Source organism: Phascolarctos cinereus, unplaced genomic scaffold (genome assembly GCF_003287225.1).
Source record: "Phascolarctos cinereus isolate Bilbo 61053 unplaced genomic scaffold, phaCin_HiC Scaffold_175;HRSCAF=748, whole genome shotgun sequence".
Taxonomy (NCBI): Eukaryota; Metazoa; Chordata; class Mammalia; order Diprotodontia; family Phascolarctidae; genus Phascolarctos; species Phascolarctos cinereus.
The window spans coordinates 12791-35893 of NW_027555486.1; the positions used below are offsets into that span (position 1 = coordinate 12791).

General features: G+C 39.0%; 1 protein-coding gene and 1 pseudogene across 2 annotated transcripts; one reads left to right on the forward strand and one right to left on the reverse strand.

The window, feature by feature from the left end:
* Nucleotides 1–1551: 1551 nt before the first annotated feature.
* Nucleotides 1552–15507, reverse strand: LOC110204254 (S-methylmethionine--homocysteine S-methyltransferase BHMT2-like; annotated as a pseudogene). The gene is made up of 8 exons (XR_013485296.1): nt 15269–15507; nt 11207–11339; nt 9837–9928; nt 8470–8661; nt 6878–7025; nt 4954–5136; nt 3700–3928; nt 1552–1667 (listed from the first exon to the last, which is right to left on the reverse strand). The product of XR_013485296.1 is annotated as an S-methylmethionine--homocysteine S-methyltransferase BHMT2-like (transcript).
* LOC110204255 (dimethylglycine dehydrogenase, mitochondrial-like) lies at nt 15385–23103 on the forward strand. The gene is made up of 3 exons (XM_020980516.2): nt 15385–15750; nt 21552–21726; nt 22800–23103. The coding sequence occupies exons 1-3, from the start codon at nt 15629–15631 to the stop codon at nt 22923–22925; spliced, it is 423 nt and encodes a 140-aa protein (XP_020836175.1). The 5' UTR covers nt 15385–15628; the 3' UTR covers nt 22926–23103.

Consider the following 23103-nt stretch of genomic DNA (forward strand, 5'->3'; position numbering starts at 1 on the left):
TGTACAAAAACCAAGCCAACAAATAACAAATTTGTTAATTATCCAGGAGAGAAGACCGATGGTTCTGTCTCTTTTCTCTTTGCCAACTGGATAAAGTTTAACCCTAAACAAATCATAAAGCAAGCTGGTCTTCTCCACTCTTTCCTCTCACTGTGGGGGAGAGCACAAGTTAAGAGGCCCAGAAAAGGAAAGACAGACTCCTCTCTCTTCACTTCCCGCCTCCTTTCCTGTAAAGCAGGAACATTCCAGTTTTTGTCTCAATTTCCTTTCCAGTGTGATTTCCAGAATACAAGAGGGCAAGCCATTCCTAAAAGTTGCTTTAATTTCCCTTACCTGCCTAAGGTTATTTGGGCCTTTTCTTGCTTCCTCCTCATGCCACTGACTGAAGGGTTTTGGGTGGGAGGAAGAGTAAGCTCATGTAGTTATACTCTTTCTTCTGACTGTATCAGCTGTTGAGTGCTAGGGGATGGGGTGGGTGAGAGGCTGGTTAAGACATGGGGAAATCTAGATAAGAAGAAAGGCAAGAGTGGGATAAAAATAGTGCTTCCCATCATGTCACCACTGCAAGGGCATCCATTAAAAACCACCCAACACAAATGGTCCTTTTAGTTTCTCCTTTAAATCTTTTTGTTTTTCCTTCCCTCAAAATAAACCCACAGCAGAAGCTAAGTTTCTCTATTTCACTCAACAATGCCACTTTCCAAAGTCCCAGTTGTATTGATCTCCCAGAACCAGTTGTGGCATTGGAGAAAGGGACACCATTCCTACTACCTAACACCTCCTCCCCTTAGGAAAGGTGGAGTATATGTGGAAATCTTAGAACCAGCCCCACACCTTCCCTCCAAACCTAAGCCCTCCTAATCTCCTTCATAATATTTCACAACCCTGGAATCATCCTTGACTGGGCCATCTCCAATGGACTTGACTTTTGTCCTGCCACTGGACTCTGACAACTCTGGAGGAGAGAGGGAGGCTGCTGATTTTGCACAGCTCTGCCTCACTTAAATCTGATTCACAAGAAAGTCAAGACATCACCCTCATTATATCATTGGTCCTCTTGGAAAATGAAAGGCTAACAACAACTGCAAACTAACGCCTAAACAGAGATTTTTCTATTTTGAGCTCTATTACTTTCTGACAATTCCCAATTTTATAATTATGCAAATACTTACATAATCCCAAGCCTGTTCTGGGGAAAGGAGAGAACCTTCCTTTTTGAAGAGGAAAACCTTAATCTTTCATGAAAAATGGTTTCTGGCCGGGCTTCAGGGGTACCTCTGAGGCTTTTTACACCTCTGGCCTACCTCCTTGGCATAAAGAAAATTTTAAAGGGAATGAAAACATGTTTCACCATTGCTAAGTACTTTTTAATGCAGGTTTTTAAGCAAAATTTCTGGATCCTTGGCTCGGACAAATTTGTCAGGCTTTTTGAACAATTAGAGATAAGGGACCCTAAACTTTGTGGTCTTGACCACAAAGGCTAATGGCAATTCATGTGGACTGGATTAGACAGGGAAAGCTTCACGGAGGAGAGGGCACTTATGACTCTTTTTGCTATTTCAACTCAGCTATTCCTTCGGCTTCCTCAGGCATCTGGCTTTGACAAAGAAGGAAAGTATGGCCTTCCTGAAGCTGGCAACAGATTCTTCCAGTACTCCTTCTGCGCTCTGTGGAAAGGAAAAGTCTCACTTAGAATTTGAACTGAAGAAGAAAAGCTCAATTAAACAAACTGTCACCTAAGCAAATTTGCTCTGTATATTTAATAATTTTATACACTAACTTTTGTCCTAAAGGGCAACTGAAGCTAATGAATTTCTGTTAATATAGAATATCTATTAACACACAAATTAATGGAAGGGGTAGAGGTTATCCTTCAGAGAGAGTTTTGAAAGTTCCCTAGAGAGTGATAAGTCTAACCTTCATTTTCCTCATTTTAAAAGATAAGGAAACTGAGTCTCGGGAAAAGTGAAGTGACTTTCCCAAGGTCATACCAATTGTGTTTTTGTTTGTTTTCTGTTAAGATTTCCATAGTTTGTTGCTTTATTATTGACTATCAGCAAGAGAGAATTTACTTGAATTTTACGAAATTTGGTGGATTACACACACTATAGATCTTAACAGCATGATAGCACTCATCAGGACATAGACCTTATTTGATGCAACAAAACATTATCATTCACAATTTTCTTGCCAATAGAAGACCATTTCACTAATATTCTGTTCACAGAGAAAGAACACAGAGTAGGGATTCTTAACCTGGGGTCTGTGAACTTTTTAAAAAATTATTTCTGATAATTCAACTTCATTATTCTTGGTTTCCTTTGTAACTCCATGTATTTTATTTTACACACTTAAAAATACTATTCTGAGAAGGAATCTATAGGCCTCATCAGACTGTCAAGGTGGGGGGGCGGTCCATGACTCAAGAAAGGTTAAGAATCCCTGGTATGAAAGTTTATAGTCAGAGACCTTTGTGTTAAAAATATGTTTTATGTTTTTCTTTTATCTACAATAACAGATAAGCAATAAATATTTGTTGATCAAAAGCAGAGATACCTGGTTTACACAAGTATCAGTGTAATCATAAAAATCTGGGAATTGTCAGCAAGCAGGAGAGTTCAGGGGGCAGAAAAATCTCTGTTTGGCCAACAGTGCACAGTATTATGTTGCAACTTCAATAAATGAAGTTTAATGTCTTTGAAAATTTGTATTTTAAAAACCCGCAAAGGATATTGATTGAATTATGCATGTTCAATAAGTTTTATGATTAGTACCAAAGTTTGTTGGCTCTACCATTTAATTCCATTTAGGTATGGCATATCCATTATGAAGGGCAGAGTAGGTAGTAGATATAAGACTGGCCTTGGAATCAAGAAGATCTGAGAATATTCTCTGTAATAGGTACTGACTATACAGAGTAGTAAGCTGCCCTCTAGGGATCCAAACTGCCAATTCAAGTTGGAGAATATTGCTTGCTCTTTCTTTCTTTCTTTCTTTCTTTCTTTCTTTCTTTCTTTCTTTCTTTCTTTCTTTCTCTTTCTTCTTTCTTTCCTTCCTTCCTTTCCTTCCTTCCTTCCTTCCTTCCTTCCTTCCTTCCTTCCTTCCTTCCTTCCTTCCTTCCTTCCTTCCTTCCTTCCTTCCTTCCTTCCTTCCCTCCCTCCCTCCCTCCCTCCCTCCCTCCCTCCCTCCTTCCTTCCTTCTTCCTTCCTTCCTTCCTTCCTTCCTTCCTTCCTTCCTTCCTTCCTTCCTTTCTTTCTTTCTTCCTTTCTTTCTTTCTTCTTTCCTATCTTCCTTCTTCCTTCCTTCTCTCCTCTTCTTCATCTCCTTTTTCTCCCTGTCCTCCCTCCTTCTCTTTCTGCTGTTCTTTTTTTTTCTTTTTCCAACTGTTGATTAGAAATGTGATTAAGATTAAGAAATGTAAGGAAAGTGTGGGTTTGTGCATCTAGTGGCGCAGTGGATACAGTGCCAGTACTGGAGTCAGGAAGTCCTGAATTTAAACCTAGCCTAAGATCCTTATTAGCTGGGTGAGCCTGGGCATGTCACTTAACCCTGTTTGCCTCAGTTTCCTTATCTGTAAAATGAGCTGGAGAAGGAAATGGCAAACCACTCCAGTATCTTGGCCAAGAAAACCCCAAACGGAGTTACGAAGAAGCAGACACAACTGAATGACTGAACAACAACAAAGGAAATCATGCCTACCTTGCTCTAATCCAGGGCTTGGTGTGCATGCTCAAACCACTCCCCCAGCTGCCATGTTTCTCAGAAGCATCAGGCAGGAAGCCCCTTTCGGGAGCCAGCTCCTCAGCAATTGCTCTGATGTGATAAGGCTCAAATCCACAGCAGCCCCCAATGTACCTGACACCCAAGTTGTAGGCTTCCCTGGCATATTTTTGAATATCCCATCTGGTAGCAAGTCTGGGTTCCAGACCTGTAATGGAAAGAATTCTTTTGCTTCAGTAATAACACAGTTTTATCGGATATTTACTAAAAATAAAGTCTTAGGTTTCAGTCTGGATGTACTTGTGCTTACACAGCTGTCCCTTTTCACTTTCAAGAGCTCTCTAGTGTTTTTGCACTAGTTGTGAGACAGCTAGGTGGCACTGTGGATAGAACACTAGGCTTGGAATGAGTTCAGATCTGGCCTCAGACACTTACTAGCTGTGTGACCCTGGGCAAGTCACTTAACCCTGTTTGCCTCAGTTTCCTCATCTGTCAAATGACCCGGAGAAGGAAATGTCAAACCACTCCAGTATCTTTGCAAAGAAAACCCCAAATAGGGTCACGAAAAGTTGGACATCACAGAAAAACAAAAACAAGGACATTATCTGTTTGCCTTTCTTTGTGCAGAGGGGCTGGCACAGGAGTGGGGAACCTGCAGCCTTGAGGCCACATGTAGCTTTCTGGGTCCTTGGGTGCAGCCTTTTCATTGAGTTCAAGTTTTACAAAACAAATCCCTTATTATTATTTATTTGTTTGGGATTTTTTTGTTTGTTTGAATTCAGGGCTGCACTTGAGGACCTAGAGGGCTGTACGTGGCCTTGAGGCCACAGGTTCTCCTCGCTGGAGACTGAGGTATTTGTCAGAAGCCTGTCCAGAGCAGAGGTTTTCAGCATCCAAACTAGCATGGTGGTTGTGGAAGTGGAAAGAAAGGGTGAGACACAAGCCATATTTCAAAGTCAGATATTTACAGATGTACAACAGATAGGATGAGGCTTTGTGCCAGTAAACTGCTCCAGGCTCATCATCTTCCACTTGGCAGACAGAGGTTGCTCTCCTAGAGCCAATTTCCTACCCAAGTTCAAGACTAAACAGTCTTTCCTTGGGTCTCACTGTAGTTTTTGTTAAGCTTTTTAACTCTCCTGGACCTCACAAGGTCAACAGGACAGAATGTAGCTGCTTCTTCCTTACAGTTTTTATTTCACAGGATATGTTCAGTCAAGTGTCTTCACTTACCAAAAGGGTACTGCGGGAGGTCCACAAAGCCTCCCTTACCACAGTCAGGTGTATGGAATCCTAGGGTCTGTACCATCAAGTAAGCTTTCAGGCCAGAGGCCTCTAGGCCCTCTTTCATTAGCTTCACAGTGGCCAAGCTGATCTCTGGTCCAAATCGGCAATTCACACCAACAATGGAAGCTCCTAAGAGATTAAGGAAAGAACATTAGCTTTCCCTTTTGCAATTCTTAAAGACTCAGGAAGTGGAGAATCTTCTACTGTCTATCTCACCATAAGACAAATCACTTGCTCAAGGTCAGATGTGAGATGATAAGAAATCCCAAGGGCCTCAGTTTCCACTTTTGTGAAAAGAAGGGGTTAGAATCTAGAGTTAGGGCTTACTGCCCCCTTTTCAAAAATAATTACTCAACGCCCCCCCTGGAAATCTACTTTTTTTAGCCCTTTAACGGTTTTCTTGAATTTTACATCATTTCAAAAAAAATGTAATCAAATGTAATCCAAAAAATGACACATCTTGAATTTAATATTTTATTGCAAATTTGTGTGGTTTTTTCCTGCATTGAAATTTTAATGACACAATATTGCATCATGTAACCATATAGTATCTTGTTGTAAACAAGTCATCACATCCACATATTCCTGCTGATGCATGCTGGACTTCCTGACAATGTGTGACACTTATGACACTGCCAACACTTATTTGTTAATACCTGTAGGTGGACTTGACCACTGAATGGTTATAACTTACATTTTGTGTGTTTATTTGGAAAATAATATAATCACTGTGACTTTAACTCTGTTACACAAAAGATGAAATGTGTACCAACGTTTTTTCAAAATTTTCTTCTTTCCTCATGCTTCCACCACCTTCTTATTTTTATCCAATGCTCCCCAATTGCACCCAAGGCTAGTACCCCCTCCATCATTTCAGCGCCCCCCCAGGGGACAGTATTGTCCACTTCAGGAACCTATGTAAGACTAATGGCTTGTAAAGAACCTTGATGCTGTAGAGCTATGATCCTAGGTCTCCATTTATATCCCAGGAATCAGTCTGGGGCAATCCGAAATAGTACTGTGGTTTTAAGTGGAAGCCAGGAAAATGGGTAGTTTAAAACACTTCATGCTTTTATAAGAGCTGCTAAATATATGAGTGAAGGGAGATTAGAGAGTGTGCTCTGTAATTGCTGAATGAGTTCACTCTTAGTTTTTAGCCTTATTTCCTATGGAGGCTTCAAGATTAGAGCCACGCTCAGGAAATGAACTGCTACATATCTTCTTAATGTCTGTGCATTTCCACACACAAAGAAACACTGAGATTGTCTCCCTTTTGTTCCTCCCCCTGCATAGGAAGAACTCCATCAGACTCCATATTTGTAGTGACAGAGCCAAGGTTTCTTCATGCAAATAGGGACTGAAGACAGATGTCCTAGAAATGTGTTCAGTCTTCCTGTGATTCTAGAGCTAGGGAGTAATTAGCATGGTGGCAACAGAAGCTGGAACAAGAATAAAGTTATGTTCAGATGTTTCCTAAGACTAAAACCCTAGCTGGGAGATGAATGAACCATTATTGTCTTATCATTTAGAGGCCATGAAGACCAGATCAAATCTCTTATGATCTCAGAGCTAAGATCCTGAGTCATGGGGTCAACATGAGTTTAGAGAAAAGTAGAGATCTCATGAGGGCTTGAGGGGGAACTGTACTACCCAAGAGAGAAAAAATGCTAAAAATAAGGTGTGGGAGGTAGTAAAGACAATCTTCTTAAGGGTCTACCATATTTGGACCTCTGCTGGCATTTGAAGGGATAAAAATTCTTTCTCTCACTCCCTTTTCCAATTTCAAGGCAAAGAGTAAAGTAGCTTTACTAACTTGAAAACCAAATGGCTTGTCTATTCATCATGCTAAGGACCCATATGAGAACCTTACCTGCTTTGACCAGTCGAACTGCACATTCTCCAGGTGTTAGATTATGCATGTCTCCCTCTGGACCAATACACATGGTAGCTGCCACTGGCTTTCCAGACTCTTTTAAGACTTCAACAGCCCACACAGCTTCTTCGCAATACTCAAAATACTGAAAGAAGTTTCACTTATTCTACAGGCCCCAATAGAAAGCAGTTACTGAATATATCAAATAAAAAGTAGATGGTACTCTCATTTACATGGCAATCAAATGTGGGTACAACAATGAAATTATCTTAGGAAGCCACCTGTACTCAAGAGCATTTATCTAGAGGTCAGTTTCTCTGAGCAATTTAATAGCTGTTAGAATAGTGTGTTGAAATTTACACTCAGAAAATCTCCTTAGTAAGACCACAGGCAATAAATAAAAGCAGAAACAACAAACTTCCTATGATGTCTCCAATACTGTGGAGGGGATCTTAGTCTTGAAAAATTTGCAGTTTATCTAAAGAAACAAAAGCTAGAGAACAATGCTAGATTGTGTGGCAGGATAACCCCAACCCTCTGTTATAGGAATTAAGAAGAGGTATGGGGTGTGTAAGATTTGGATTGGCTGATAGGTGAAGAGAGGAGAGCATCATAGCTAAAAATGATCACAGCAAAATGGAAACCACCCTTACTCTAGAGTCAGGGGAGACTGGAACCAAATTCCATGGACTTACTAAATGCTTAACCCTAATTGTCCTAATCTATAAAATGAATGGTTGTACTAGATGGCCTCTGAAACTCTTGCTCTAATTCTTTTAAGGCATTGGTTCACAAAGGGAATATTGACCCTTACAAATGAATTTACAATTATCCCTTCCACATTGAGGGGGTTACACAATCTGTAAAATCCGTGTAAAATTTTTTGGGCTCTCCTTTCATCCCGGAGAAGAAGGCTGAATTAGTATGGTATTAAAAGATAAGGTATGTTGATATTATACAGTACTATACATATGTTTTATGCATTTCTGAGTTTCTAAATATTTTCTATGTCATCTCTAGCTTCTTCAAAACTCCCAAAAAATTCCCATTTAATTTCTCGTGGCAACCCTGGATACAGTGATGGCCATGAGGCTGACCTTTGACTCCATGCTGAGGAAAGTCATGATGCGGAAGGGATAATTGTAGTTTATCATCTCCTTATGAGCACCTTGCTTTCTGTGTTTAGGTCTTCGGCTTCCAGAGGCTAGCTGCCAGATACTATGAACAGCATGAGCAAAAGTTCAGAAGTAGGAATTACCCAAGCTCTGTGAAGGCAAGAACCCTTTGTCTTATCTTCTTATCTCTAGCTCCTACTAATAATATAACCATAGCTAATATTTATAAGGCACTTTAAGGTTTATGAAAGTTATTACAGATACTATCTCACTTGAGCCTTACAACAACCCTGTGAAGGAAGTGCTATTATTATCCCCATTTAACAGATGAGGGAACTGAGGCAAATAGAGGTTAAATGACTTTCTTAAGGTCACACGACTAGTAAGTAACTAAGGAAAGATTTGGATTCAGTTCTCCCTGATTCCAAGTCCAGCATTCTAACTAGCCTCTTTCTGTTACTATTAGGGAGTTACCTCTGCAATCAGGAAGTCTACATTCTTTCTGGTAAAAACCTCTAGTTGTTGTTGAAAAATTTCTTTAATTTCAAGTTTATTCTTCTGGCTTTGGTACAATGATGTTTGACTGATTCCTCCTGCTACCAAAGCATCTCCCTTTTCAGCCACTTCCCTGGCAAGGTCACAGGCAGCTTCATTTACATCTTTCCACTGAAATTAAAGAACATGGATTTATATAGTAGAACTAATGTTTTCTGTAAAGTCAAAATCAGATAGAGAAGAGGATGGGAAAAGAGACAAAGTTAGAGGTGTACAAGAAATTTGTTCAAAGTATGGAAGAATTAAAATCTTATCAAAATCAGTCGAAAAAAATTAGGTGAAGGAACAAAATAAAGTTTGTAGGAGTGATCACAGGTTCAGAGCAGGGATGGACCTTGAAGGCCAACTAAGGCAACTCCTTCACTTTACAGATAGTGAACTGAGGTCCACAGAGGTTAAGTGACTTGTACAAGGCCATACTCACGACAAAAGGGGGTTTTGAAATCAGGTCCTCTGACTTGAGAGCCAGTATTTTATCTTATTTTATTATTTTTATTATTTTGAATTTTGCAGACACCAAATAAAGTGAGCATTTCCATAAACATAGTAGAACAGAAAGACAATTGTACATGAAAATGAAAATCTCTATTATGTACAGCTCATTTTTCTTTCATAATAAAACTTATTCAACACGTAACTTTCAAGGATGCCAAACTTGTCTGTGATTTTTTTTGGCCTTTTTTCTGTTCTCTTCTTTGCATTCAAAAAATTCTTCAATGAGCTTCTCTTCTTTCTTTTCCTTTTTTTTTTTTTTAAGTTAACCTATACCTATCCCTCTTTTTCTTCCCACCCACCCCAAGAAACAAAAGAACCCTTGTAACAAACATGCATGGTCAACAAATTCTTACACTGGCCACATCTATGTCTTATTTGGCATTGTGAATCCATCACCTCCCTGACAGGAAGTAGATACCATGCTTTATTCCTGGTCCTCAGGAAGGGGTAGAAACTGGGTTTTTTCCACTGCACGACACTACTTCAATGAATGGAGACAACTGAGATGAACAAGGCAACTCCAATCAAAGAAAAGAATAAGTTTCCCTGCTTTACTATAAACCCAAAAAAGAATTGCATAACACTAAATAACTTTTAATCCTTTTTCCTGATCTCCAACCTATAGAATTTCATTTATTAAAGAGGAAAAAGGAGGGGAAGGGGATGTATATAAAGGAGTATATAAAGTACAAAAAGGAGAAATATAGATACAGAGGAGCTCATTTGCACAGGCTTCCATTGAGAAGGTATTTTGATTTCAAGTTGAACCAGTTTCCTGCTTCCCAGTTTACCTTGCTTTCCAAATTGTCCTTGCCAGCAAAAAAGGTAAAGGTCTGCATGACATTGGATCCGGCTCTCAGATACTCCATATGAAGTTGACGAACTGAAAGAGTAAGGGGGGTTTAAAATAACAACAAATAGAAAACCACCATGGGTGTCCTTAATCCATTTTAATTAGCCATTTACTGATATTTCACTTAGTCACACCTAGCTTATTTACGAGAGGTTTCAGATGAAGGTTAGTTATAAGAGTAGGCAGCCCCAATAGGAAGGGGTAGGGGAGAGGCATAATTTGGATGGCCTACCCTATGCTATTCATGAGTGCCACTGACCACTCACTGGTTGACCATTTAGTCCTTAACTTCTAGAGAATATTAACTGCTAGGCCAGTGAGGTGAAGAATGGGGCAAATTCAGTTACCATCAGACTTGTATGACCTCCCTAAAGCACACTGAGGGATAAGGTACTTAATTACCTGGATATCAGATTACTTTGGATATTTTTGCCCCCTCAAAAAATTCCCCCAAATACCCATATTTTCTATGAAGCCTTCTTTGGATTTCTCATAGCATTTTGTACAGAGCTCTTCTATGGACTTCTTTGGTTAACATAATTGTTGTCTTATGCCCCATTAGACTGTTAGCTCTCTGGGAGCAGGGAGAATCATGTTAGACTTAGACTAGAAAGAATCATAGAGTCATTTAGTCCAATCCTCTAATTTTACAGATGAGGAAACCGAGCTCTAGAGCCATTAAATGGCTTTTGAAAGGTCATATAGATGGTCAGTGGCTGATCTGGGCATTGAACTCTGGTCCTCTGACTTGAAGTTCAGGGCTCCAATTTCAGCTCTCTTTCTAGTTTTCCCCATGTTGCTCCCTTCTGATCTCTTCTTTGTATTCTCAGTATCCTTCATATAGGCATTTCATAAATGTTTCTTGATTAGAAGTGAATGGGATTGGGGCAGCTAGATGATGCAGTGTATAGAACACTGGCCCTGGATTCAGGAAGATGACTTGAGTTCAATTCTGGCCTCAGACACTTGACACTTACTAGCTGTGTGACCCTGGGCAAGTTACTTCACCCCATTGCCTTGAAAAAAAAAAGTGAATGGGATTAATACACATCATCTTCATTTTTATATTTTTATTTTATGTTTTATATATCAATATATTTTATCTATTTATATACCAGATGCTTATAATATATAAACATAATTATAACATAACAATTATTATATTTATATAACATGTATTTTCTATACCATGACAGGTTCCATGGAATTAATTATTAAACATGAACCATCTTCATTGTTTAGAGCAGGGCCGAACAAAGTGTCACGAAGAAGAGAACATTTTAAAAATGTGACGGTGCTTTACTTTACCTGCTTCTGGGTACTCTACAGCTGCTTCTGGGGTCCAGAGTCCAGCTTTCACATACCCCCTTTTCTCAAGGGTAAAGACGAAACTTCCATCACCAATCACAACCTCTCCACTATTCAGACGTTCTAGAATGCCCTAGAAAGAAAGGTTCTTGTTTTTTTTTTAAAGACCTGAGGAACCCTTCTTTTTAGGGAACAGGACATGGATAATGGTTTTATGACACAGACTGAGGAGGAGTAGCCAGATAGATAGAGGGAGAACTAGGAGAAAATACTGTCACAAAGCTTCAAGGAAGAATGAAGATTTAGGGCAAACTGGAGACCAGCAGTGGCAAATACTGCAGAGAATGAAGAAGATTGAGGACTGAGAATGAAACATTGGATTAGCAATTACAAGATGATTGGTAAACTTGGGGAGCGCGGTTTCAAGTGAGGGGTGGAGGTTAGAAATTAGACTGCAAGGTGTAATAGGCCAGGTCTGGCTCAGACTAGTCCCTGGTAATTTAGGTTCCATATTGAGTGAAATAAAATATTTGTAGGAAATTCTGAAACAAAAGGAGGTTTACTTAGAGAGCACACAACAAGGATACAGTAGTTGGTTTGGGTAAATGTGGCCCCCCTCTTAATTTAGAAACATGTCTGTTCAGCAGGGCAGGCTATGAAACATTTTTTCACCTTACAGCCAACCCAGTAATGAATCTCTCCAAATTTAATAGCTGACATTTACATAGCACTTTAAGGTTTGCAAAATGATTTATAGTTAAATTTCATAATAACCCTTAAGGAGTAGGTGCTATACCCATTTTACAGATGAGGAAATGGGTTCAGGATAGTTGAGTAACTTCCAATGGCCACACAGAAAGCGTCAGGCAGTTTGGGACTCAGCTTTCTCATGCAAAGTCTAACTTATCCCACTGTATGGCTTGAGTTTTGATATAGCTGATGCCAAGTCACTTTTTCTGACAGGTTCAATAGCTTTTTAAGCATATGTCTAGCTTGAAATAATCGTGATATCATCACAGAGACTGTTACTTGTCTTCCTGCTTTAAATAGCTAGTGGACATATATCCAGTTCATGTAATAACTATAACTTTTTGGATTGGATCTATGATTTCACTGGGCTCAGGAACTCTCAAAGATCAATTGGTACCTCATTTGCGTGTAGAATCACAGAATTGCCTGGGCCACTGAGAGGTTAAGTGAATTATCCAGGTCCACACAGCCAACTTGTTTCAGAGATGGGACTTGAATCTAGGTCTTCCTAATTCTAAGACTGATTTCTTATCCACATGTTTACTTTGCCACTCCAAAAACTCTAATAAAGTACAGGGGGCGTGTGTCTTTTCTAACCTCATTTCTCTCTTTAGGATAGGAGTTAGGTCATGAGATGCTCACTCCCCTCACCTTTTCCTCCGTGTGTATATTCATCTTCCCAAACACTCCATTTGTGTAAAACAGTGAGTTCCTCCCCTTTCTTCTCCGTGTGTATCCTAGTATATTCCCTTTTGTCTCCATTTTCTTTACTTTCTTACAACCAACAAAACAGAACAAACTCATATCCAGGTCCTGGATTTGCTTTATTTAATGCCCCCTTCCATTCTTAAAATAAATAAAAATTTGAAAGGAATACCTGCTTCTTATCTATTTGAATAAACTGCTTCATCATCATTTATCCTCTTTCAATTGCTCAAATATATTCACCTTTGTAAGTTTTCCGTAATTATTGTGTTTGCATTTCAAAGTTTTTACTCAACTCTGGTCTTTTCATTAGGAAAGATGAAAAGTCCTCTATATTCGACTAAATATCCATTTAGCCCTTCTAAGATTATACTCAGTTTTGCAGGGTGGGTTATTCTTGCTTGTAACTTTTTATTTATTGCCATTTGGAATATCATATTCCAATATTTTCTCAACTTTATAGTAAATGCTTCTAATTCTTGTGTTATCTTGACTATGGTGCTTTGGTACCTGAACTACTTCTTTATGACTGTTTGTAGTATTTTTTTTCTTTTTAGCTCTATAGTTTGGCTATAAAATTCCTTAGTGTTTTCAGCTTAGGATTTCTCTCAGTTGGTAATTAGTGGATTCTTTTTCATTTTTACTTCGTTCTCTGGTTCTAATAGCTTTGGTTGCACTAACTTCTGTAGCCTTGACAAGCCCCAGTGGGATGGTAATGCTCACACAAGTCTCGGACTTCCTATATAACTCTTGGTGCTGATGTTAAGGTGCTGGGTTGGTTTTGTTTTCCAGTGAGGTTCTTAAGTGCTTAGAAGAATGCGTAGCTGAGCTCTGTCTCCCTGTGCAATGAACTCCAGAGACTGGCCTTCTTTTCTGCTTCAGTTCTAACAACATAAAACCAGAATTTAGCTTCATGCACCCAAAGACTATAGCCCAGGAAGTTAGAGCTCATAGTTAGTGTACCAAGAAGTCTTTCATGTCAACACTGAACAAGATTACATACTGAAATTTTCGCTATATTTGCACACTGTTGATTCCAACTTGGGGAGAAAAAAAACCCTCAAAGCACTTCAAAGCCTATTTCTGATCTTAAACATGAAATCAACTAGAGTCCCCCAAAGAATAAAAACACCTGCTTTGGTTGGGTCTCTATAACATGAAATTATCTGAAAGATCTACAATTTCATTAGGTTCGTAGGAAACTTCCAGTTTATGATTTAGTAGGTAAATCCTAGAGAGTTGTCTGTGGCATACAGAGGTTAAATGATCTGCCCAGAGGCACACAGCCAGTAGGTGCTGGATCCAGATCATTGTAATTCTAGTCATAAGGTCACAGATTTAGAGCTGAAAGGGCCCTTAGAGGCCATCTATCCAATCTCTTCTTCTCCCCTATTTTGTAGATGAGGAACTGAAGCCAAAAGGTTTAGATTTCCCCAAGGTTACACAGCTTCCATTTATGTGATAGGACTTGAACCTGCTTCCTGTTGACTCTAAATCCAATACTCTATCAAATATGTGCTGTTTCAACCCCTGAATTCTAGTCACCACATGCTCTCTACCGTCTAGGATATTAAACATGTAGATGAACAATTATATATTGTCAAGATTTGGGATTTATTTTCTATGCTAAATTTGTGGCTGAATATCTAAATAACAGTCATACAACAGTAATTAAATAATCAATATTTTACTTCAGGGGGCGTCCCCTCCCTCTTCTGCCATATTTACTGTTCCTAGATCAGTTTTGAATGAATGCACATTAAGCTCTCTGAACTGTTAAATCCTTGAAAACCCTGAGACAGGAGGGAAGGTGTAGGAATCCCTGGGCTGATTAGGCTACCTCCAGCTTCTGTAGCCTGTTGTAAAAGACAGCCCCCCCCCCTTCTTTTGCTTGTGCTTTTGAAGGCAATCGGGGTTAAGTGACTTGCCCAGGGTCACACAGCTGGTGTCTGAAGTCGCGTTTCAGCTCAGAGCTTCCTGACTCCATTGCGCCACCTAGCTGCCCCAGACAGCTCATTTTCTAAGTTCATCTTGTCTCTGCCATAAAATCCATTCCCGACCCCATCCTTCCCAAATTCCTGTACTGACCGAGAGAAGAGAGTTGAACCTTTACGGATACGAGCATCTCTTTGTATCACTTTCAACCAAGTTTTTGCAACTTAGTTGAAGCCCCCTCCAAACATTTGGAAAGGATGTTCCGGTGGGGGTGGGGGGATGGGGCAGGGAGCTCAGGTGTGTGTTAGGGGGACATACGAAAATCTGTGGACGGTAAAACCAGAGAGACTGGAGAGGGGTGGGGGGGGGGATGTGAAGTGGGAGAAGGCAGGCGTGGGCCCATCAAGACAGCTTTGCAAATCTGGACTGAGCGAGGACGGTGGCTGCAGTGATGATGGGTGGTGATGGTGGGCGGAGAGAAACACACAGAGAGAGAAATTCAGAAAGACAAGAGACAAAGAGACAGACAGGAAACCTCTCCCCTCTTCTCCCTCCCCGCCCCCCGCAAAACCCCAACAACAAGACGCACAGGGCAACAGAAAGACAAGGCAGAGATAGACAGACAGCTGGACTGACGGACAGACAAAAAGGACAATTAAATTGGCTCCTCACCTTCTTTACCCTTTCCCCCCGACCCGTGCCATCTCTCCACTGTTGGGACAACGCTTGGCCCAGAGACTGAGAGGGCAAAGTGGCTGTCTTGCACCTGAGAAGTAGCTGGAAGCCGTGGGGTGAGCCTGGCCCTCCTCTTTCTCCCGCCCACATCGGGATAGGGGTGGGTCCTAGGCCACCCCCGGGAGTTGTTCAACACCAGTCCTGGGCCGAACTGCATGCTGCCCCTAGGGAGCCATTACTCGAGCCAGGGGGCCTGATTACTCAGAAACGTCCAGGATCATTGCTTGAGGAATCACCTGGGAATTGTTAAGGGGCTGCACGTCTCCTGAAGTCTGCCTGTCCTCCTATACCCAAGCTATGCTTCTGGGTGGCCTGAAGCAGCTGAGGTTTCAGCTGCGAACAGTAGAGTCCACCTTGACCCGGGGCAGCTGGCTGCGGTCAGTGTGCCGCAGCAGCAGCGGGCTCCCCTTCCAGGAAGGGTGAGTGCTAGAAATCGGAGTCCAGGGCCTGCTTGGGACTGGGCTGGAGCGGGAGAGAAGAGGTGAGGGTGGAAGTGTTGGAGAAAAAAGAGCTGGAAGTTCAGTCTGTGTTTCTAAGAGGCTGAACCTGAGAGGGAGAGGTGAAGCTGTCCAGCTCCTTTGCAATTTATCGTTTCTGAGTACCACTATAGGATTTAAGGCTGGTAGCAGAGCGTCTTTGCTTTTTAATATTGCCATTCTTACCGGTCAAGAGCCTTCACTTTAGGAAGTGCCACTTAGCTCATATTACGGTTTAATTTAATTTGATTTCCCTAATCTGAATAATAAATAGCGCAAACGCCTTCAGGGAAAGGATGGCATGTTTTTTTCTTCTTTATATTCCAGCGACCGGTGCTTGGCGTTCCCTCCCCGACCTGTATAGGCAGCTTCCAGTGAGCAGCACCAGCTGTTAACCCAGCGGGGCATCTTCTTTGCAACTTAGTCTTAGCAAATTGCCCAAGACACTGAGAGGTTACCTGGCTTGCCCAGAGTCAGACAGCCAGTAAGCTTCAGAGGCGGGAATCTTCCTGATTCCCAGGACGTTTCTCTCTCCCCCTTACCCTACAATGCTTCTCACCTGGTACTTGTATGCAGCCAATCAACAGTTGTTGAATTGTTGACTCTGTTCGCTACCAAGAGTGAAATAAAGTTTTGGCAGAGATGACTTGATCAGCTGTTAAAAGGATTATTTGCTGACAGTTAAATAAGAAAATTTATGCTCACAAATCCCATTTTGGTAACTGCTTTATTACATTAGCCAGATAATCATAAAGTCTCTGTTTTACTTTGTGCTGTGTAAACAAAGCTGCCTTTTCAGATGACAAATGATGTTTATTTGGGAGGGTTGTTAGATTAAAGTAACAAAAAAAGAGTCACCCAATGTAACATAGATGGAAGAAGAGAAATATGGTGTGGCTCCAGTGAGAGGAGTAGAGTTGGAGGAGAAGACAATTTCAGCCTCTTGTTTGTTGTACTTGTGCATAGAGTCACTTGGTTTCTGTGGGTCTTAGTTTCCCTATTTACAAAATAAGGGGATTGGACTAGTTGTTTTCTTGGGTCTCTTATAGTTCTAAATCTGATGCTTTTGTAATAAACAAATAGATAACTTTTGATCCTGTTTGAATAGAAAAGGCTATGCTTGTATTTCTACATTCATACTTCCCTTAACTGGCTATCAAAATATTTAAGTACTCTCTCTCTCTCTTTAACCAAAATTCTTATGAAATTCTAGAAAGGAAATAAATCATATTTTGGTGTAATGGGCAGACAACTTTACAAATCTCCAATGGAATGTTTTAACAAAGCACTAGACTGGGATTAAAAAAGGAAAAAAGCATTTGTTAAATACCTACAATGTGATAGGCACTGTGCTAAGTGCTTTACTTATTTGATATTTACTACAACTCCACAAAGTAGATGTTATTATTATCCCCGTTTTACAATTGGGGAACCTGAGGCAGAGGTACAAGTGACTTGCCTGCGGTCACACAGTTAGTAAGTATATAAGACCACATTTGAACTCAGCTCTTCCTGACTCCAGGCTGAGTGCTCTATCCACTGTACCACGTATCTGTCAGGGTTAAGAGACCAAGGTTCTAGTCTAAGCTTTTTTACCTACTAGTCCAGGGACTTAGGTCAGTTGTTTGCTCTCTGTGTCTCACTTTTTTATTTGTAAAATGAGGAAGTTGAACAAGATAATTTCTAAGATCAAATTTCAGTTCTGATATTTTATACTTCTGTATCCCCACTGAGAAATACACGTGTCTGGGATTTAAAATTTTATTTGCTATGGAAAATAGCCAATCCACAAAAACATGGAACATGTTGTTTTGGTTCAAAGTACAAAAGGAGATGATAAAAAGTTATAGTTTAAAGAACAGTTAAAAGAATAAAGAAAAATGGATCTTTATATTGAGTACTGTGGTATAGAAGAGAGACAGTGTGATATTGTAGTTAGGTAGACTTCTCAGAGTAAGAAAGTCCCTTGGAGTTCTAGTCCTACCTTTGACACATGCTAGTTGTGTGACCTTGAAGAAATCTTTTTTTTTTCATTTTATTTTTAATTTATGGAATAAAACAAGCATTTCCATAACATAGTAGAATAAAAAAGATGATTGTACTTGAAACTGCAAATATACTATGTCCAACTTGCTATTCCTTTTAAATATATAAAAATTATCAAGTAATTTTTAAATTTAATTCTTCTCTCCCTTCTTTCCCCCAGAGATGGCTGCTACTAGACACAATAGATCTACAAACACACACACATCAATTTATTCTATGCATCTCTTTTTCAGTTCTTTCTCTGGATGCAGATAACGTCTTCTTTCATATATCCTTTATAGTTAATTTGGGTATTTATAATAGACAAAATAACTTTTTCACTTGAACTCATTCTTAAAACAATATTGCTGTTACTGTATACAATGTTCTCTTGGTTCTTCTCATTTCACTCTTCATTATTTTGTGCCAGTCTTTCCATGTTTTTCTAAAATCATTGAGCTCATCATTTCTTACAGCATAGTAGTATTCCATCACAATCACATACCACAACTTGTTTACCCATTCCCCAACTGGTGGGCATCCCTACAATTTCCACACCACAAAGAGAGCTGCTATAAACATTCTAGGACATATAAATGCTTTTCCTTTTTTCTCTAATCATCTGCAAATAGACCAAGTAGCGGTATTGCTGGGTCAAAAGGTATAGGTGGTTTAATAACTCTTTGGGCATAATTCCAAATTGCTCTCCAAAATGGTTGGATCATTTCACAATTCCTCCAACAGTGAATTAGTATACCAATTTTTCCACATCCTTTTCAACATTTGTCACTTTTCCCTTCTGTCATTTTAACCAATCTGGTAGGTGTAAAATGATATCTCAAAATTGTTTTAATCTGCATTTCTCTAATCAATAATGATTTAGAACATTTTTATATGATTAAATTGTTTTGATTTCTTCATTGGAAAACTGGCTGATCATATCCTTTGACCATTTATCAACTGGGGAATGACTTGTATTCTTATAGATTTGACAAAGTTCTTTATATATTTTAGACATAAGACCTTTATTTGATAATTAAAAAAATTTCCCCCAATTTTCTGCTTTCCTTCTAATCTTGGCTACATTTGTTTTATTTGTACAACCCTTTTAAAATTTAATGTAATAAAAATTATCCATTTTATACCTAATTATGTTCTTTATCTCTTATTTATTCATAAATTGTTTACCTATCCACAAGTCTGATAAGTAATATGCCCTGTAAAGTCTCTCCTTATATCTAGGTCATGTATCCACTTTGACCTTATCTTGTTAAATGGTGTGAGATATTTGTCCATGTCCAATTTCTGCCATACTGTTTTCCAGTTTTCCCAACAAATTTTACCAAATAATGAATTCTTATCCCAAAATCTTAAGTCTTTACACTTGTCAAGTACAAGTTTATGTTTATTTGCTGCTGTAAATTGTATGTCTACTCTACTCCATTGATCTACCTTTCTGTTTCTTAGCCAGTACCAATTAGTTTTGATAATTACTGCCTTATAACACAGTTTAAGATCTGCTACTGCTAAGCCTTCTTCCTTTATACTTTTTTTCATAATTTCCTTTGATATTCTTGACTTTTTGTTTTTCCTAATGAATTTTGTCATTTTTTCTAATTTAGCAAATTAAGTTTTTGGTAATTTGATTGGGATGACATTGAATATATAAGTTAGTTTGGGTAAAATTGTCATTTTTATTATATTGGCCCTGTGTACCCATGGACAATTAATATCTTTCCAGTTATTTGAATCTGATTTTATTTGTGTAAAATTTTTTAAAAGTAATTTTGTTTGTGTAGTTCCTGGATTTGTTTTGGTAGGTGTTTTTTGCTGTCTAGAGTTTCTAATTGGTTAACTAACTTTTTGTAATTTTCTTGAATTGCTTTTATTGTTTCCTGATTTTTCCTCATTCTCTTTTATTTGATTTTTAAATTCCTTTTTAAGTTCTTCCAAGATTTCTTGTTGGGCTTGTGACCATTTTACATTACTCTTTAAGGTAGGAGTGGCTTTTTTATTTTTACTTTTAACTTCTCAGTGCTTCAGTCAACTCTATAAATTGTAGCATATGTACTACTGACTGATCTTGGTAGATGGAGTTTCTACAGTGTGAGTTGTTTATACGAATTAAATCACAGGGAGCAGGAGGAGTAGAAAGAGGAGAAAGAGAAGGAAGGAGAAGAAGAAGAAGAAGAATCCCAAGTTTACCACTTCTTGCCTGTGTGACCTTTGACAAGTTATTTAATATATCTGGGCCTCAGTTTCCCCATCTATAAATATTGGGATGGGATTAAATTACCTAAAAAAATCTCTTCCAGTTCTAAGTTGATAATCTTTTTTAAAATTTAGGGACAGATTACATTTCCCTTTGCAACATGGCTAATATGGAAATTTTTGCATGACTGCACATACAGTCTATATCAAATCACTTGCCTTCTCGAGGTAAGGGGAGGGAGAAAATATGGAACTCAATATTTAAAAAAGTTTAAAATTGTTTGCATGTAATTGAGAAAAAATAAAAATTAAATTAAAAATATTTAGAAACAGAACAGAATTTAACTATTAGGCTCTTCTCATTCAAAATAAGAGAGATAATTCAAATTACTTGAAATTTGGGGAAAGTAAATGTTTGATGATCTTTTCAAGTTCGTATTTGTTTTCAATATTGTGCAAAGCAGGAAACCTTATGACTCATGTTGTATATGATAGGGTCCTCTGGAGTAGAAGCTATTGCCAGGAAGAAGGGACTTGATGACTAAGATAGAACAAGATAGCAAGGAATCCATAATAGATGAACTAAACTGAAGGGAAAGGATCTAAGAGTGGAAGAGTATAAAAGATAAGCTTTGAGAGACTGTGAAAGCAAGAAGTCAAAGACAAATCAACCCTCATTAGCTGTTTGACATGGAGAACAGGTAATACCTAACACAAAAAAGAAGAAAGAACTTTTGAGAGTTAACTCATAGCACCTGAAGCTCAGGGCACAGAAAAAAAGTTTCAAAAACACTTATCTAGTAAATAAATAAATCCACCATAAGCCAAATAATTTGGGTTTCTGGCCTTATTTTTTCTTTTTTGTAAGAGCAGGGCATTTAGTAGAGAAAGTCTTGAGACCATAAATACAGTATTGGAAATAACTGAGTATGTGAGGTCAGCAAAATGTATATGAATAAGTAATAGTGATGGGTGGTCTCAGTGGTTTTTTGTTGTTACTGTTGAGTCATTTCAGTTGTGTCTGACTCTTCATGAGCCCATTTGGAATTTTCTTGGCATGGTTGCTATTTTCTTGGCATGGTTTGTCATTTCCTTCTTCAGTTCATTTTATAGATAAGGAACTGAGGCAAACAGGGTTAAGTGACTTGCCCAGAGTCACACAGCTAATAAGTGTCTGAGGCTGGATTTGAACTTATGAAGAGGACTCTTCCTGACTCCAGTCCCAGCACTGAATCCACTGCACCACAGAGTACTGGAACTGGAGTTAGGAAGACTTGAGTTCTATCTACTGTGCCACCTAGTTACCTCTGTTTTAAAAAGTACTCAATTCTTGATGGTTTTAATAAATAAACTATTGCTACTTACCCCAATTCTCCAAGAGCTAGATGTACTGTAACTCCATATAGTGCCTGCCTGCTTGGATTTCAGAGAAGCATTTACACATGAGAAATGATTTGGATCTATATGAAGGAGTATGGAAGATAAGTGACTTTTAAATTGTTTTTCAGAGAAGGGAAGGCATCTTCCTTTTCAGAAACAAGATGGAAAGACACAGCAGAGACAGTAATCATTGGAGGTGGCTGTATTGGTGTGAGCCTAGCTTACCATCTGGCCAAAGCTGGAATGAAGGACGTGGTGCTTTTGGAAGCATCGGAACTCACTGCTGGATCTACATGGCATGCAGTAAGAAAACTGAGATTAACCTATTCATTCATTCAACAATCATTTAATGAGCCTCTCCTATATTCAGGGCATTGTGCTAGGGAACGGAGATAAGATGGAGATGTACATGTAATTAAGACATCATTCCTGCACTCCACTTTCTACCATAAACTCATTACCTATGATTTCTCCCCTTTTCCCTTGTTAGGGAACTCCCAGATTTAAAAAAAAAAAAACAATACCTCCCACTATCAATGTAGGTGGGTGCCTCCTCTGAAATTTACAATCTTAGTGAGATGTTTGGGGCCACTAAAATTTGGGTTTTGCCCAGGATCACATAGCCAATATGTGTGAGGCAAAATTTGAACCCACATCTTTCCTGAATCAAAGGCCAACTATACCACTCTATTTCCATACCAGGGGTTCTTGACCTTTTCCCTATCATGGGACAGTCTGATAAAACCTATGGACCCCTTTCAGAATGCTGTTTTTAAATTCATAAGATAAAATGCATGGGATTACAAAGGAAACCAATTTTATAAAATAAAATTATTACAATATTTTAAAAAAGGTCCACAAACCCCAGGTTAGGAAGCCCTACAGAGTCTATAGTAAATGCACAAGAATGATTGTATATAAACTGAAGGGAAGAGAATTTTTTCATTTTGGAATCAGATAACCTGGGTTTAAATCCCAGCTCTGTCACTTCTTACTGTGAGACTGTGGATAAATCATTAAATTTGACTAAGGGTAAGCAGGAGAATCTTTTGCTGTCTGTAGACTTTTTATTAAACGGAATAGGAGGATCCTCTAAACTCTTTGGCAGCCTTCAAGGCCATTGTTTACTTAGTTACTTCCCCAAAAGAAGAATAGTTCTAATGTTTATAGCATTTCCATCACAGCAATCCTTTGAGGTATGTAGGAAATGTTTAAATTCTGGTCCCCAGAAAAGGAATCTGAGATGAAGGGACTATATTCACACAGTAAGTTAAGTGGCAGAGCTGAAACTCTTACCCAGGTTGTGCTGACCAGTTCATTGCTTTTTCTATCAAACCCCTTACTTCCTTACCAACTCCTCTTCACTCCCCCTATAGAGCTCATCACTGGGAGTTCCCTATATCAGTGAAATCACAAGTCTGGTCCACTTCAATACAATCTCCACACCTACAATTACTGCAAATAATTGTATTTGGAAGAAGTATTCATTGTTGGATTCATAATGATTACTTTGTTCCTGGGATATCTCTTGCTGAAAATGTTCACTCTGGCCTCATAATTTGCTAGACTACTTTGTATCTTTTCTTTATCTCCACAACCCCCTACTTTGTATTATATTTATTTTTGATCGTGTTGGGGGCAGAGAACAATTCAATGGTGCCTTGCACATGGTGCTTTAAT

Coding starts and splice junctions, on each gene's coding strand:
- LOC110204255 (XM_020980516.2), top strand. CDS start 15,629: ATGCTTCTGGGTGGCCTGAAGCAGCTGAGGTTTCAGCTGCGAACAGTA. Junction 15,751..21,551: donor GGGCTCCCCTTCCAGGAAGG/GTGAGTGCTAGA, acceptor ATTGTTTTTCAG/AGAAGGGAAGGCATCTTCCT. Junction 21,727..22,799: donor CTGGATCTACATGGCATGCA/GTAAGAAAACTG, acceptor CTCCCCCTATAG/AGCTCATCACTGGGAGTTCC.